The sequence below is a fragment of the Bos taurus genome, chromosome X (assembly GCF_002263795.3).
Source record: "Bos taurus isolate L1 Dominette 01449 registration number 42190680 breed Hereford chromosome X, ARS-UCD2.0, whole genome shotgun sequence".
NCBI classification, from domain to species: domain Eukaryota; kingdom Metazoa; phylum Chordata; class Mammalia; order Artiodactyla; family Bovidae; genus Bos; species Bos taurus.
The window spans coordinates 86,644,891-86,657,268 of NC_037357.1; the positions used below are offsets into that span (position 1 = coordinate 86,644,891).

Genomic DNA, 12,378 nt, shown 5'->3' on the forward strand with positions numbered 1-12,378 from the left:
TCCACACCCCAGGATTTAAAACACCCACCTATCAGTGGACCACACAGTTCAAACCTGTGCTGTTCAAGGATCAACTGTTAAATACTTTTTACTTGTAATATATGTTATGTGTTTAAACTCTATTTAACGTTATGTTAACATTTTTTAAAGAGAGGAGACATACTTTTTTTTTCCAATTGCCATCGGTATTTCCAAGTAAATAACTGCTAATCCCACTATTTTGTTTAACAGAAAGGGACATTGAAGCCTGGGGAATGGGCATGGCTTGCCCAGCTCCATACAGGCAGGCATTAATCTGATTAGAACCTGTTTGATTTAGCTCCTCAGGCCAGGGTGGGGTCCAGCTTGACTTTAGCTTTCTTCTTCCTTCCACTTGATAGCTAAATTTGCAATTCGTGCCCAATAAATGCTCCTTTGGAAAAAGGCCCTTAATCAGATTTATGCTTCATAAATCCTCAGAGTTGGTGCAGATAGAGCCCAAATTCAAACCATTGTTGGGGACACTGTTAAGTTAGTCACCAAGTCATGTCTGACTCTTTAGGAGCCCATGGACTGAAGTCCACCAGGCTCGTCTGTCCATGGGATTTTTCAGGCAAGAATACTGGAGTGGGTTGCCATTTCCTTCTCCAGGAGATCTTCCCCACCCAGGGATCGAACCCGCGTCTCCTATGTCTCCTGCATTGCAGGCGGATTCTTTACCGCTGAGCCACCGGGAAATCGGTGCTCTGTACTAGCCTCCTGGTTCATAGGAAACACTCAGTAGTTGCTGGGGTCACCCTCAATGCAGGAGTGAGTCTGGTGGGGAAGTCAACCTGCAAATCAGTTCTCAGTGACAAGCTAAGTGCTCACTGGGAGTCCCTAGGGGAAAGCCTAGGCGCCTAATTCGTGCTCCCAGGTGACACAGTCAGTACTTGTGTTTCTGGCCGGTCTCTGATGGTGGGGAGGGTTGGAAATTCCCATAGTTCCCTCAAAGGATGGGTAAGGAGAGAGCTCGGTTTATTTTCCCATCTGTGAAACGGGGGCATAACAGTGTCACGAAGACGTGCGCGGGTGGGCAGTTTCAGGGGCGAGGCGGATGAGTGGAGGAACGGGCTTTCTCTCCTCCCTCCCCCATCTTTCCCATCTTGGCTTCCACGGTTTAGGAATTTGGTGATTGGACGGTTTCTTCTTGGATGGTCAGAAGACCTCCCGACGCGACCCTTTAGGGACTGGCACACTAAAAGGTCGGAAAGTTGCAGGAGCCAACGTTCCGCTCTCCTACGTCCTCCGCGCCCGGCTCCACTCAACCTCCAGCTCCTTCCCTCAATCCTCCCGCTCCCCTCCTCCTTCGTCCCCGCCCCGCTCCCGTTCTCTTATTGGCCGACCGGACCGGCCCGGGATTTAAAGGGCCCGCTCACCGCGCCGCCCTGAGAGCTGCAGCTGGTCCCGGCCTTGCGGCCTGCGGGGGAGGCTGCCGGGAGGAGGCAGCGACGACGCGGCGGCGGCACGTCCCCAGCCCCTTGGACCGCAGCTTCCTTACTGCCAGGTAGGTCCCCGGTGGTGCACGCTCGGCTCTCCAGCTTGCATCCTGAGTCGGCCTCCTCTTGCGGGTCTGCAGTGCGTATGCTAGGGCCCCTTCTCCATCACCTTTCCAACTCCCCCTTCTGCCGTGTCCCTTACCGCCATCTCCACCTCCCTGCAGCCCCCGGGGCTGGGAAGGGCTTTGTTGGCGGCCGGGTGGGGGTGGGATGGGGCGCGCGGGGGATACAGGACACCCCCCACCTCCGTTCAAGGAGAGATGCACACGGTCCCCGAGTGTCACAGGATCTCCCGCTCTGCCCTCCACACAGTGTGACTCTACCTTTCAAACCAGGGAGCCCTTCAATTTGATATACAGGCCTAGAATGTACACCATTCAATCACCATCGGACCCGGACTGTTCCCAGCGTACAAGAACACAGATCCTTCATTCACCTCAGGTCACAGGCTATGTATGGGCACCCGGGACACCCCCCCCCCCACACACACACATACACACACAGTTGGCGGCTCAGTCTGATGTACCTGACACTCGCACCCTCCCCCCGCCATACCCTAAACTGAAATCTGAGTGCTCAAATCCGTCCCTTGAGCATCATCTCTGCCCCATGGACATCCCAGCTAGCCTCCTCTGTGTCTCTCCTTTGGCAGGTCTATCCATCTGTCCATCCATTCGTTGGGGGTCCGCAATGGCCACCTTCAGCCGCCAGGAATTTTTCCAGCAGCTGCTGCAGGGCTGTCTCCTGCCTACTGCCCAGCAGGGCCTTGACCAGATCTGGTTGCTCCTTGCCATCTGCCTCGCCTGCCGCCTCCTCTGGAGGCTTGGTAAGTGCCTGCCCCACCATGGGCCACCATGCCAAGCCATATCACACCTGCAACATTTATCCATACCAAGGCCCACTTTATTCTGCCATATCTTGCCAAACCAGGCTCCTATGTGTCCAGCCTACCACATCACACCAGGCTAAGCCCCACTCTACCACCCCACATCCTACTAACCTGGCCACCCCATGCTACATCACACCAAGTCTCATCCTGCCATGCCAAACCATGCCTTTCAGTATCCCTGGGTTCTGGGACTCTTGAAAGCTGAGGTTCTTAAATCTTGGGGTCTTGAAATGCCTACATCCCAAGGTTATAAAATTCTGAAATGCACATGTCACAGGGCTATGGAAAGTACCATGTATCCCAAAGTACCATGTCACAGGGTTTGGGGATTCTGACATGTTGAAATTCTCACATTCTATGCTTCCAAAGTGCTGGCATTCTGGATTTCTAGAATCATAATAAGATTTCTGGATTCTAAGATTCTGAAATGTTTCCACAAACCGGGGCATGCCTTTATCTAAAAGATAAGATTCCAAGTCCCCAAGGTTCCTATAGGATGCTGAGAATTTTGGAAATCTGAGACTCAGAAGTTCTACACGTTCTTTTTTCTTGTTCTTTTATCTTAAATGGATGTTTTATTTTTCCCCAGGTTTATCATTTTGAAAAATTTCAAAGTTACTGCAAAGCTAAGTTGAAAGAATAGTACAATGAACACTCATATACGCATCACCTGATTCTCCAACTGTCAACATCCTGCCACATTAGCTCGCTCTATCAATCGCTCGATCATCTTCCTGAATCACTTGAATAACCTGCTGACACTTCACCCCAAATCCTCTTGCATGTGTCCCCCAAGAATAAGGACATCTTCCCCCCACAACCATAGCCTAAAGCATCACCCCTCAGGAAATTTAATCTCAATGCTATAGTGTTATCCAATATAAGTTATTCAGATTTCCTCCAGGGTTCCCAAAATGACCTTTATAGATGTCTCTTTTCTTTAAACCCAAGCCGCCTCCCCAGCTCCCCAAAACCTGCTTTGTGTCACCTGCAATCCCACCACATTCCAACCTCTAAGCCTTTGCCTGAGCTGTGAACTCTGCCCAGGTTGTCCTTCTACCAACCCTCCTCTAGTTCCCTATCATGTTCTCTCTTTCTTTCACCCAAAGGGTTGCCATCCTACCTGAAGCATGCAAGCACCGTGGCAGGTGGCTTCTTCAGCCTCTACCACTTCTTCCAGCTGCACATGGTTTGGGTCGTGCTGCTCAGCCTCCTGTGCTACCTCGTCCTGTTCCTCTGCCGACATTCTTCCCATCGGGGTGTCTTCCTCTCCGTCACCATCCTCATCTACCTGCTTATGGGGTATGGGCGTGAGTCTTCATCCCTGTACCATCAGCAGAAGAGTGGGTGGGGGTGGGTGGGTGGGGGTGGGTGGGTCCCCAGGGCACCCCTCATGAGACTGTCCAGGACAGGGAGGGCATAGGATGTTTCTGGAGGTGGTGGAAATCTGGGAGGCTTGTTCTTTCCAGAGGGCTACCCTGGACAGGTGGCACTTGAGCTCCCCCTGGAGGAGGGAGCCCTGGAGAACTCTTCCTCCATGAGGTTGTGCAGGGCAGGGAAAATACGCTGTCTCTGCACCTTGGTTTTCCCCCCTTTGCGGTGTCTGAGGCCAGGGGAGTCATAGGGCCAAGATCACCACCTTTTTCCTCAGTGAGATGCACATGGTGGATACCGTGACATGGCACAAGATGCGAGGTAGGCAGCCCTGGCTCTGTCCCCCGCCCCAGCCCTCCAGCCCCACTCCACCTCTCCTAAATCCCCCCACCCTGTCTCTTTCCTTCCCCATGCTTCTCCCTCATCTGCCTAGCTCACTGGACACGCAGCCCTCAGACTCCCCTCACGTCTGTGTTTCTCTCTACCATGCCTCTTCCCCCACCCCATCTGTCTGTCCCATCTCATGTCCGTGCCTGACTCTCCATAGAGTCAGAACATCTGCCAGTCCTGGGCCCACCTGCTCAACTGCCTGTCTGACCCTGTGCCCACTCTCCACCCTTGCACTCTTCTTTCCTACCGCCTTTCAACCTGGTGATCCCCACATCCCCCCATGGCTACCTGCTCTCTTCTCATCCACTTGACCATGGGCACCACATGTAGGGGCCCAGATGATCGTGGCCATGAAGGCGGTGTCTCTGGGCTTCGACCTGGACAGGGGCGAGGTGGGCGCAGTGCCCTCACCTGTGGAGTTCATGGGCTACCTCTACTTCGTGGGCACCATCGTGTTCGGGCCCTGGATATCCTTCCACAGCTACCTACAGGCCGTCCAAGGTCACCCGCTGGTGAGGCCCTGGGTAGACAGGTGGGCAGGGACCGTGGGAGCCACCATGAGGCAGTGTTCATGGAGCCTTGATCCCCATAGAGCCGCCGATGGCTGCAGAAGGTGGCCCGGAGCCTGGCGCTGGCCCTGCTGTGCCTTGTGCTGTCCACCTGTGTGGGGCCCTACCTCTTCCCGTACTTCATTCCCCTTGATGGTGACCGCCTCCTTCGCAAGTGAGCACAGCCTTCGAGGCCTCTGCCCGGCAGTGAGGGGGTTGGGGAGGGACCTGGGGTCTCCCCAGCTCTAAGCTTGTCTCTTAATGCTTCTATCTGTCTTCTGTTACTACAGCAAGAAACGCAAAGTCAGGTAAATGAGGGCAGGTGCTGAGGGCAAGTGGGGCTGACTTGGGTGTGGGGGCATAGTCTGTAACTGATTGGTTCTGTGAGTCTGAGACTGATCATCTACCCAGTGACTAGACAGAGACTGAGTGTTTGTCTGAGGCTTTGGTTTGACCATGATTGGCCCTATAACTCAGTAGATACTCCATTACATACTGTACCTGTCTGTCCATCTGTTCTGCTATTCCACCATTAGAAGCAAGTTATATGAGTGCAATAGAGAGTAACAGATATGTGTCGGTTGGCGATGCTGACCTGTCTGTGACACTGGCTAGAGGTGTGTGTGGGTTTCTGCCTGTCAGCCAGGGACTCCTTGTGTGGGACTGGAGTTCTGGCTGGCTGGCTGGCTATGCGGTTGTCTGTGATGGGAGCATGTAGCTGTCACTAGATAGGCTAAACCTGGCTTGTCTCTAACTGTGGCTGGGAATGGATCTGTGGCATGTTGTGTGTGTGTCTGTGATGATTCTGCCTATGGATCTGCCTTCTCTGGCTCTTCAGTATTGTTCAACGGAGGGGCAGGACTGACCATCCACCCCTGGTGTGACTAGGATTTCATCCAGCTCTTTGATTACATGAACTTCTCCTCTCCTTACTGGCTGCTGATTGTGTCTGATGCTGAATGAGGCTCTGAAAGGTGGGATGACTTGCCCACTGTCACCCAACTACAGCCAGACATTAATCCCAGGCCTGAATCCAGAACCTACGCTTTTTCCAGTGGAAGATGTTTCCTGTCTTTGACCATGTCTGATTGTACAACTGACAGGATGACTGTCTCAAGTGTAGAATTGTGTACGTGTACATAACTGGGTGCTTGATGATCTCTGAGCCTAACTAAAGGACTTCTATGTGTCTTATGGTCACTGAATCTGGTCAGAGAGCTGGGAGTCTGATAGTATGTGTGTCTGCCCATGTAGCTGTGAGATCAGCCTCTAACAGTGGCTGGGTCTGGATGTCTGGCCAGGTGAAGCCGTGGGACCATGTCATATCATAGAGCAGCTCACACATCAATTTGAGCCACCTGAAACTAACCAACAGAGCATGGAAGGATGGATGTGTGTGACTATTATAGCATGACTGTCACCTCTTTTGCTGCCATGTTTCTGTCTGTCTTGTCGATGAACAACTCAGACCAGCTTCCAGGGCCTCTCTGACTCTCTTTCCTTTCTTCTCTGCTGCCTTCCTGACCCCTAGGGGCACCATGGTAAGGTGAGTCTACGGAGTGGGGCCAGGGATGCTGGCAATTGGGGGGTGTCACGCCTGGACCTGGGCATGATGCCTCTCTCTCTGGCTCCTTTTCCCCCAGGTGGCTGCGAGCCTACGAGAGTGCTGTCTCCTTCCACTTCAGCAACTACTTTGTGGGCTTTCTGTCCGAAGCCACGGCCACGTTGGCGGGGGCCGGCTTCACCGAGGAGAAGGATCACCTGGAATGGTGGGGAGGGCTGGGGGGCTCCATCTCCCACAGGGTGCTGCCTAGAGGAGCATCAGGGAGGAGGGGGGATGCTCCCAGGGGAGGGAACAACTAAGAACAAAAGTGTGACTCTCAGGTGGGTTAAATCCCAAATAAGTTTGCATGTCTCTTTTGCCCACAGGGACCTGACAGTCTCTAAGCCACTGAATGTGGAGCTGCCCCGGTCCATGGTGGAAGTTGTCACAAGCTGGAACCTGCCCATGTCTTATTGGCTAAATAACTGTGAGTCACAAAGTCATAACTCCAAGAGGGTTGGCAGTCAACCCACACCCCTTTTCACATTCATACAACAAGTTGAAGATAGTAGGGACCAAAAAAACCTCCCAAACAACTTCTGTCCTTGTGGAGTTGACATTTTTGTTGGGGGGAGCAGTATAATTTTAAAAAAGACACAGTAGTTCAGGTGGTGATATGTGCTGTGGTAAGAAAAATAGAGAGAAGGTGAAGATGATCTGGGAGTGTTAGGGGTGTGTGGGTGGGAGTGGATGCAATTTTAAATAAATCAACCAGAGCAAGTCTCCCTGAGGAGCTAGTCTGAGCAAACACCTAGAGGTGAGAAAGAATCAATGCAAATATGTATGGGAGAAATGTAACAGATGGCAGGAACAGCAGTGCACAGGCCCTGACGCAGGTGTATACCTGGCACATTTGAGGCACAGTGAGGAGACCAGTAGGGCTGGAGCAGAGGGAGCAAGGGGATGAGTGGCAGGAGGTGAGGTCTAAGAGGTGACAGAGCCTGGTCCTATAGGGTGTCTCTGCCCACAGGGAGGACTTTGGCTTTTTCTCTGAAAGAGACAGAGCAGGGGTATGAGCAGAGGAGGGCCACGGGCTGCCTTGGCCTGTTGTAACAGGATCCTCTGGCTATTGTGAGGAAAGACGGGGTGTTGAGGAGGGCAGCAGTGGAAATGGAGAAGTGAAATTCTGGATAAACTCCAAAGCTGGAACTGACAGAATATGCTAAGAGTTTGGTTATGAGAGTCAGGGGAGGAGCAGATCAAAGGTGATAGTGAGGCTTTTGGTCCTGATGAATTGGAAGGGTTTAGTTGACATTGGAAGGGTTTAGTTGACATTGGCCACACTTGGAAAGGTTGGGAGGGATAATCAGGAGCTAAGTTTTAGATAATGTGAAATTGGAGGCCATTATAGAGAGACTTCATCCTGGGGGCCCTGAGAGGTTGTGGGTATCCTCACCCTGCCCTAATGGCCCCCCAGGAAGGGCAGGGGGAAAGCTTAGGAGACTCTTGCCCCACCTCTCCCCAACCCCGTAGATGTTTTCAAGAATGCTCTCCACCTGGGGACCTTCTCAGCCGTGCTGGTCACCTATGCAGCCAGCGCCCTCTTGCACGTGAGCAGAGCAGAGTGGGATCAGGATGGTAGCTGGGTGGGGGTGGTGGGGCCTCCTGCTCACTCACCTCACTGCCTCCAACCCCACCCCAGGGCTTCAGCTTCCACCTGGCTGCAGTACTGCTGTCCCTGGCATTTATCACTTACGTGGAGCATGGTGAGTGCAGAACCCAACCCAACAGATGGGGTGGGTGGCTGGTGTTGGTTGGTGGCGGGCTGGAACCACTGTCACCTGAGGCTAACCTGACAGTCTTACCTTCCCCTTCCCTGCATCTGCCCTAGTTCTCCGAAAGCGCCTGGCTCGGATTCTCAGTGCCTGCGTCTTATCAAAACGGTGCCCACCAGACTGTTCACACCAGCATCGCTTGGTGAGGATTCAGCCTAGGCAGCCTTGTGGTCAACTCCCCCCTTCAAAAATTATTTCTCTTTCCATCTTATATCTATCTCATGGTGCCCAGCTTTCTCTTCCAGTCCTGAACCATGTTCATAACCTCACCTCTATTCACTGGCATCCATCTCTCTAATAAGAATGTATCAAGCAACTGCTGTATACCCACCTAGCGTTTATTTTCCCAATGAACATTTGTTGAGCACCTCCTGGTACCTGGCACTGTTCTAGGTGCTGGAGACACAGTGATGAACAAAATAAACCAAAATTTCAGCCCTCTGGGACAAACATGTTAACAGGGGAGACAGTAAATAAAAAATAAGTCAGTTAAGTGTAGTAGCTTGTTAGGTTGTGATTAGTGCCAAGGAGAAAATACATAAGGGAAGGGGCGAGGGAAATATCAGGGATGAGTGGTTTCAAGTTTAAGTGGGGAAGTGACTTTTGAGTTCTTTAACTGAAGGAGGTAAGGAAGGGGAGCATTTTGGGCAAAGGGAACAACCAGAGTAAAGGCCCCGAGATGGGAGAGAGCCTGAAATATTTGAGGAATAGTGAGGAGGCCAGGATGGCTTGAGCAGAGCAAGTCAGAGAGGGAGAGGCGGGCCCTGTAGGTCATAGTAGCGATTTGCTTTGGTTTGTGTCTTTTTTTCCTCATTCTTTTGGCAACAAGAAGTATGGAGAATGTCAGATTTGCCTCTAACCAGCCAGCCAATGTTTATCACCATAAACCCCCAACTCAAAGCCCCACCCATCATTCTTCCTCCTCTGCCTGAATGCTCGAATCTCCCCCAATTTGGACATTCTCAAGCTAACAGTATCCTCATCCTTGGATACCCCTTGAGCTCCAGGAGGTTCAGAACCATCTCTTTCCTACTCTGGCAGGGGGTGCCCTGGACATCCTTATTCCTGTGCCTAGAGTGTTTCCCTCGGAGAAGGCAATGGCAACCCACTCTAGTACTCTTGCCTGGGAAATCCCATGGACGGAGGAGCCTGGTAGGCTGCAGTCCATGGGGTTGCAAAGAGTCAGACATGACTGAAGCAACGTAGCAGCAGCAGCAGCAGCAGAGTGTTTCCCAGGGAGCAGCTGCCCAGGTGGGATTGGAGGACAGTGATTAGGTCCAGCTGCCAGGCTTATCCATCTGTCTTCCACAGGGCCTGGGGGTACGAGCCTTAAACCTGTTCTTTGGGGCCCTGGCCATCTTCCACCTAGCCTACCTGGGCTCCCTGTTTGATGTTGATGTGGACGACACCACAGAGGAACAGGTAAGGTGGCCTGGGGAGGGGGGGACCCTGGGCTGGGGGTCACCCAGGGATGTGCTACCTGCTCATCAGAACCATAAGAACAAAGGTGTGGAAGACAAGGCATGAGGACCTTGTGTCCAATGTCTCCAGCTTGGGTAACCACTGCTCCTTTGTCCTTCTCTCCCATTGTCCCTCTGGTTGATTGATACTGTTGGGTCTTTTACTTGGATAAAGTGTGCAAAATATGTTTATTTTACTTATAAAATTTATTTTCTATAGATAGAATATAAAATCTGAGTTTTCCTTTTTTAAAAGTTAATTATTTCATCATATTGTTACTTAGGTAGAACTCGCAAGTTTTATTTATTTAATTTGTTAAAAATAGTTTTACTTATATTGATTGTGCAAATCCTGGATTCTACTTTAAAAGTGTATGTTAAAATGTATATACTGTTTTTATTCAGGTAGAGTGTGCACATTCCAGATTTTACTCCTCTTTAAATGAAAAACAATTTGAAAGTAATGTTTATTTATATGGCACTAACAGGATCCAGGTTTTGCTTCTTTTTTTTTTTTTTTTTGCCACACCAGGCATCTTGCGGGATCTTAGTTCCCTGACCAGGAATTGAACCCTGGGCCACCACAGTGAAAGGACCTAGTCCTAACCACTGGACTACCAGGAATTCCCTTAGTTCAATTTTTAATTGAAAATAAAACTTTATGTTTTATATTTTGTCATTAAAAAACAATTTTTGATTTTTCATTCAGGTTGAATGTGTAAAATCTGGGTTTTGCTTCTTTTTAAATAAAATTGTTGGTTTTTTATTAAAACTTTAAAAAATAGTTAATGCAGGAAATTCCCTGGCAGTCCAGTGGTTAGCACATGGCGCTTTCACTGCTGAGGCCCAGGTTCAATCCCTGGTCAGGGTACTAAGGTCCTGCAATCCTCAAGGCACAGCTAAAAAAAAAATAGTTAATGCATATCGCATGGTTCAGACACCAAACAGTGTACAAGATATTCAGGGGAAAGTCTTATTCCTACCGTCTTACCTCCATCCTCTTATGGGTACCCATTTTTGTTCATTGTATTGAACTATTCTTCTAAAATATAAGCATAATAAGCAGATATAAAAAAATATTTTTAATTCCCTCCCCCTGGTTTTTACCCTAAAGGTAACACATGAATGACACTGTGCTGCATGTTGCTCTTTTCACATAATTCCTGAAAACTTCCCACATTAAGACACAGAGAAGGGACTTCCTTGGTCCAGTGGCTAAGACCCTGAGCTCCCAATGCAATGGGCCTGGGTTTGATCCCCATTCAGGGAACTAGATCCCACATACCACAACACCTGGCACAGCCAAATAAATAATTTTTTTTAAAAAGACACAGAGTATCCTCATTCATTTTTTCCATTGTGATATAATATAGTTTGTCCCTTATCAGTGAACACCCAGGTGATTTTCCACTCATTTTCTATTGTAAGTAATGCTACAGCAAGTAATAACGTCACATCCATGTGGATTCACAGAGGAGCAGACAGAACTGTAGGATCTAGTCTTGATAGCAATGGAGAAGTTACCTTTTCACCCTCCCACCAGCAGTGTGTGATCGTGCTTGTCACAACAATAACAGAGTGCCTCTCACACTTCACAGATATGTTTGTCAGTTTGAGTGGAAGGATGATGCATGAGGCTGAGTATCTTTTGATATGTTTAAGAGCGATTTCATTTTTTTTCCTTTTCTGAAAATGGCCTACTCACCTCCTCTGCTAATGTCTGTCTTTTAAAAAACTCAATTTCTAGGAACTCTATATATAAGGGAGAGTACAGGTCAGAGAGTGGGATCGCCTTGTCTCGTATTTAAATTTTTAAAATAGGAGAAAACACAAAAGAAAAAAGACTAAGTCTGCTTACCTTTCATATGTACTCAATCTCTTCTCTGGGGCCTCACTCAGGGTTGCAGTGGAGTCACAGAAACATCCTTGAGCAAAGGATGGGTTTTCCTGAGATCTTTATTCTTGCTGAGTGGGACCAACCATCACCTCTTTCCCACAGGGCTACGGCATGGCATACACTGTCCACAAATGGTCAGAGCTCAGCTGGGCCAGTCACTGGGTCACTTTTGGATGCTGGATCTTCTACCGTCTCATAGGCTGAGACACATCTGTGGACCATCACAAGCTCCCTCAAGACCCCTCCTCAGGGTGCCAGCTCTGATGGGTGATGAGGGAAGGCCCTCTAATTCTTGACCCTCTCTCCATCCTTGACCCCTCTCAACACCCATACACAAACACACACACACACACCGTTTCCATGCCTGTCAATCCCCACCCCACCACAAGGCGGGAAGGGAGTGGTCTCTCCTGGGACCTAGGGGTGGGGGATGCTTGGGGAAGCAGAGAGGGGGAGATCCAGGGCCTCCCCGCCTTCCTTGTCCCTTTTTATACAGTTTGTTATTATCAAATAAAAGTAGAAAATATACAAAAGCCTCTTTCTTCACTGCTCAGTGGGGAATAGAAATGAATTAGGAAGGGGATACAGCATGGATAAAGGTTTGGAAGCTAGAAACCATGAAGAGGGAGGTTGTGATTGGTTTGTAGTTCATTTATTATCTTTCATGATTGAATGATGAGCCTGAGGATAGTACTGCTAGATGTGAGTGGGACCAGGACAGATTGGATACCTGGATATGGGGGAGGCCTGATACTAATTGTTTCAATTGGCTGAAAAACTGAGGAATTCCCATTCTAACTGGTTGCCCTGACTGGGACAGTGGAGGAAAAGCAAGACTTATGAAGAGTTGATGCCTATTTGTCCTTAGGACTGAGGGGTGTGGATTCTAATTGGATAGAAGGCCTGGGTTGGGTCTGGAGACTGA

At 49.8% G+C, this 12,378-nt stretch overlaps 1 protein-coding gene across 4 annotated transcripts; it reads left to right on the top strand.

Annotated features, from left to right (window-relative positions):
- The first annotated feature begins 1,390 nt into the window (after window positions 1-1,390).
- On the top strand, window positions 1,391-11,981 carry PORCN (porcupine O-acyltransferase). Of its 4 annotated transcripts, XM_005228158.4 has the most exons (15): window positions 1,409-1,525; window positions 2,170-2,343; window positions 3,516-3,708; window positions 4,058-4,101; window positions 4,501-4,682; window positions 4,763-4,893; window positions 5,009-5,026; window positions 6,250-6,264; window positions 6,362-6,487; window positions 6,648-6,748; window positions 7,795-7,871; window positions 7,964-8,027; window positions 8,153-8,238; window positions 9,408-9,518; window positions 11,556-11,981. In XM_005228158.4, exons 2-15 carry the CDS (start codon window positions 2,208-2,210, stop codon window positions 11,655-11,657), a joined length of 1,386 nt encoding a protein of 461 aa, XP_005228215.1. In that variant the 5' UTR covers window positions 1,409-1,525; window positions 2,170-2,207; the 3' UTR covers window positions 11,658-11,981. The 4 variants fall into 4 exon arrangements, with proteins under 4 accessions (NP_001094678.1, XP_005228215.1, XP_005228216.1 ...); XM_005228159.5 differs by lacking the exon at window positions 5,009-5,026; XM_010821913.4 differs by lacking the exon at window positions 1,409-1,525 and having other exon boundaries at window positions 2,259-2,343; window positions 2,996-3,708.
- Window positions 11,982-12,378: the final 397 nt, after the last annotated feature.

What these genes read in the sequence shown, in the direction of transcription:
- PORCN (XM_005228158.4), top strand. Translation starts at nt 2,208, where the DNA reads ATGGCCACCTTCAGCCGCCAGGAATTTTTCCAGCAGCTGCTGCAGGGC. An exon ending in CCGTCCAAGGTCACCCGCTG is followed by an intron (nt 4,683 to 4,762) that starts GTGAGGCCCTGG and finishes TGATCCCCATAG; the next exon opens with AGCCGCCGATGGCTGCAGAA. An exon ending in ACGACACCACAGAGGAACAG is followed by an intron (nt 9,519 to 11,555) that starts GTAAGGTGGCCT and finishes TCTTTCCCACAG; the next exon opens with GGCTACGGCATGGCATACAC.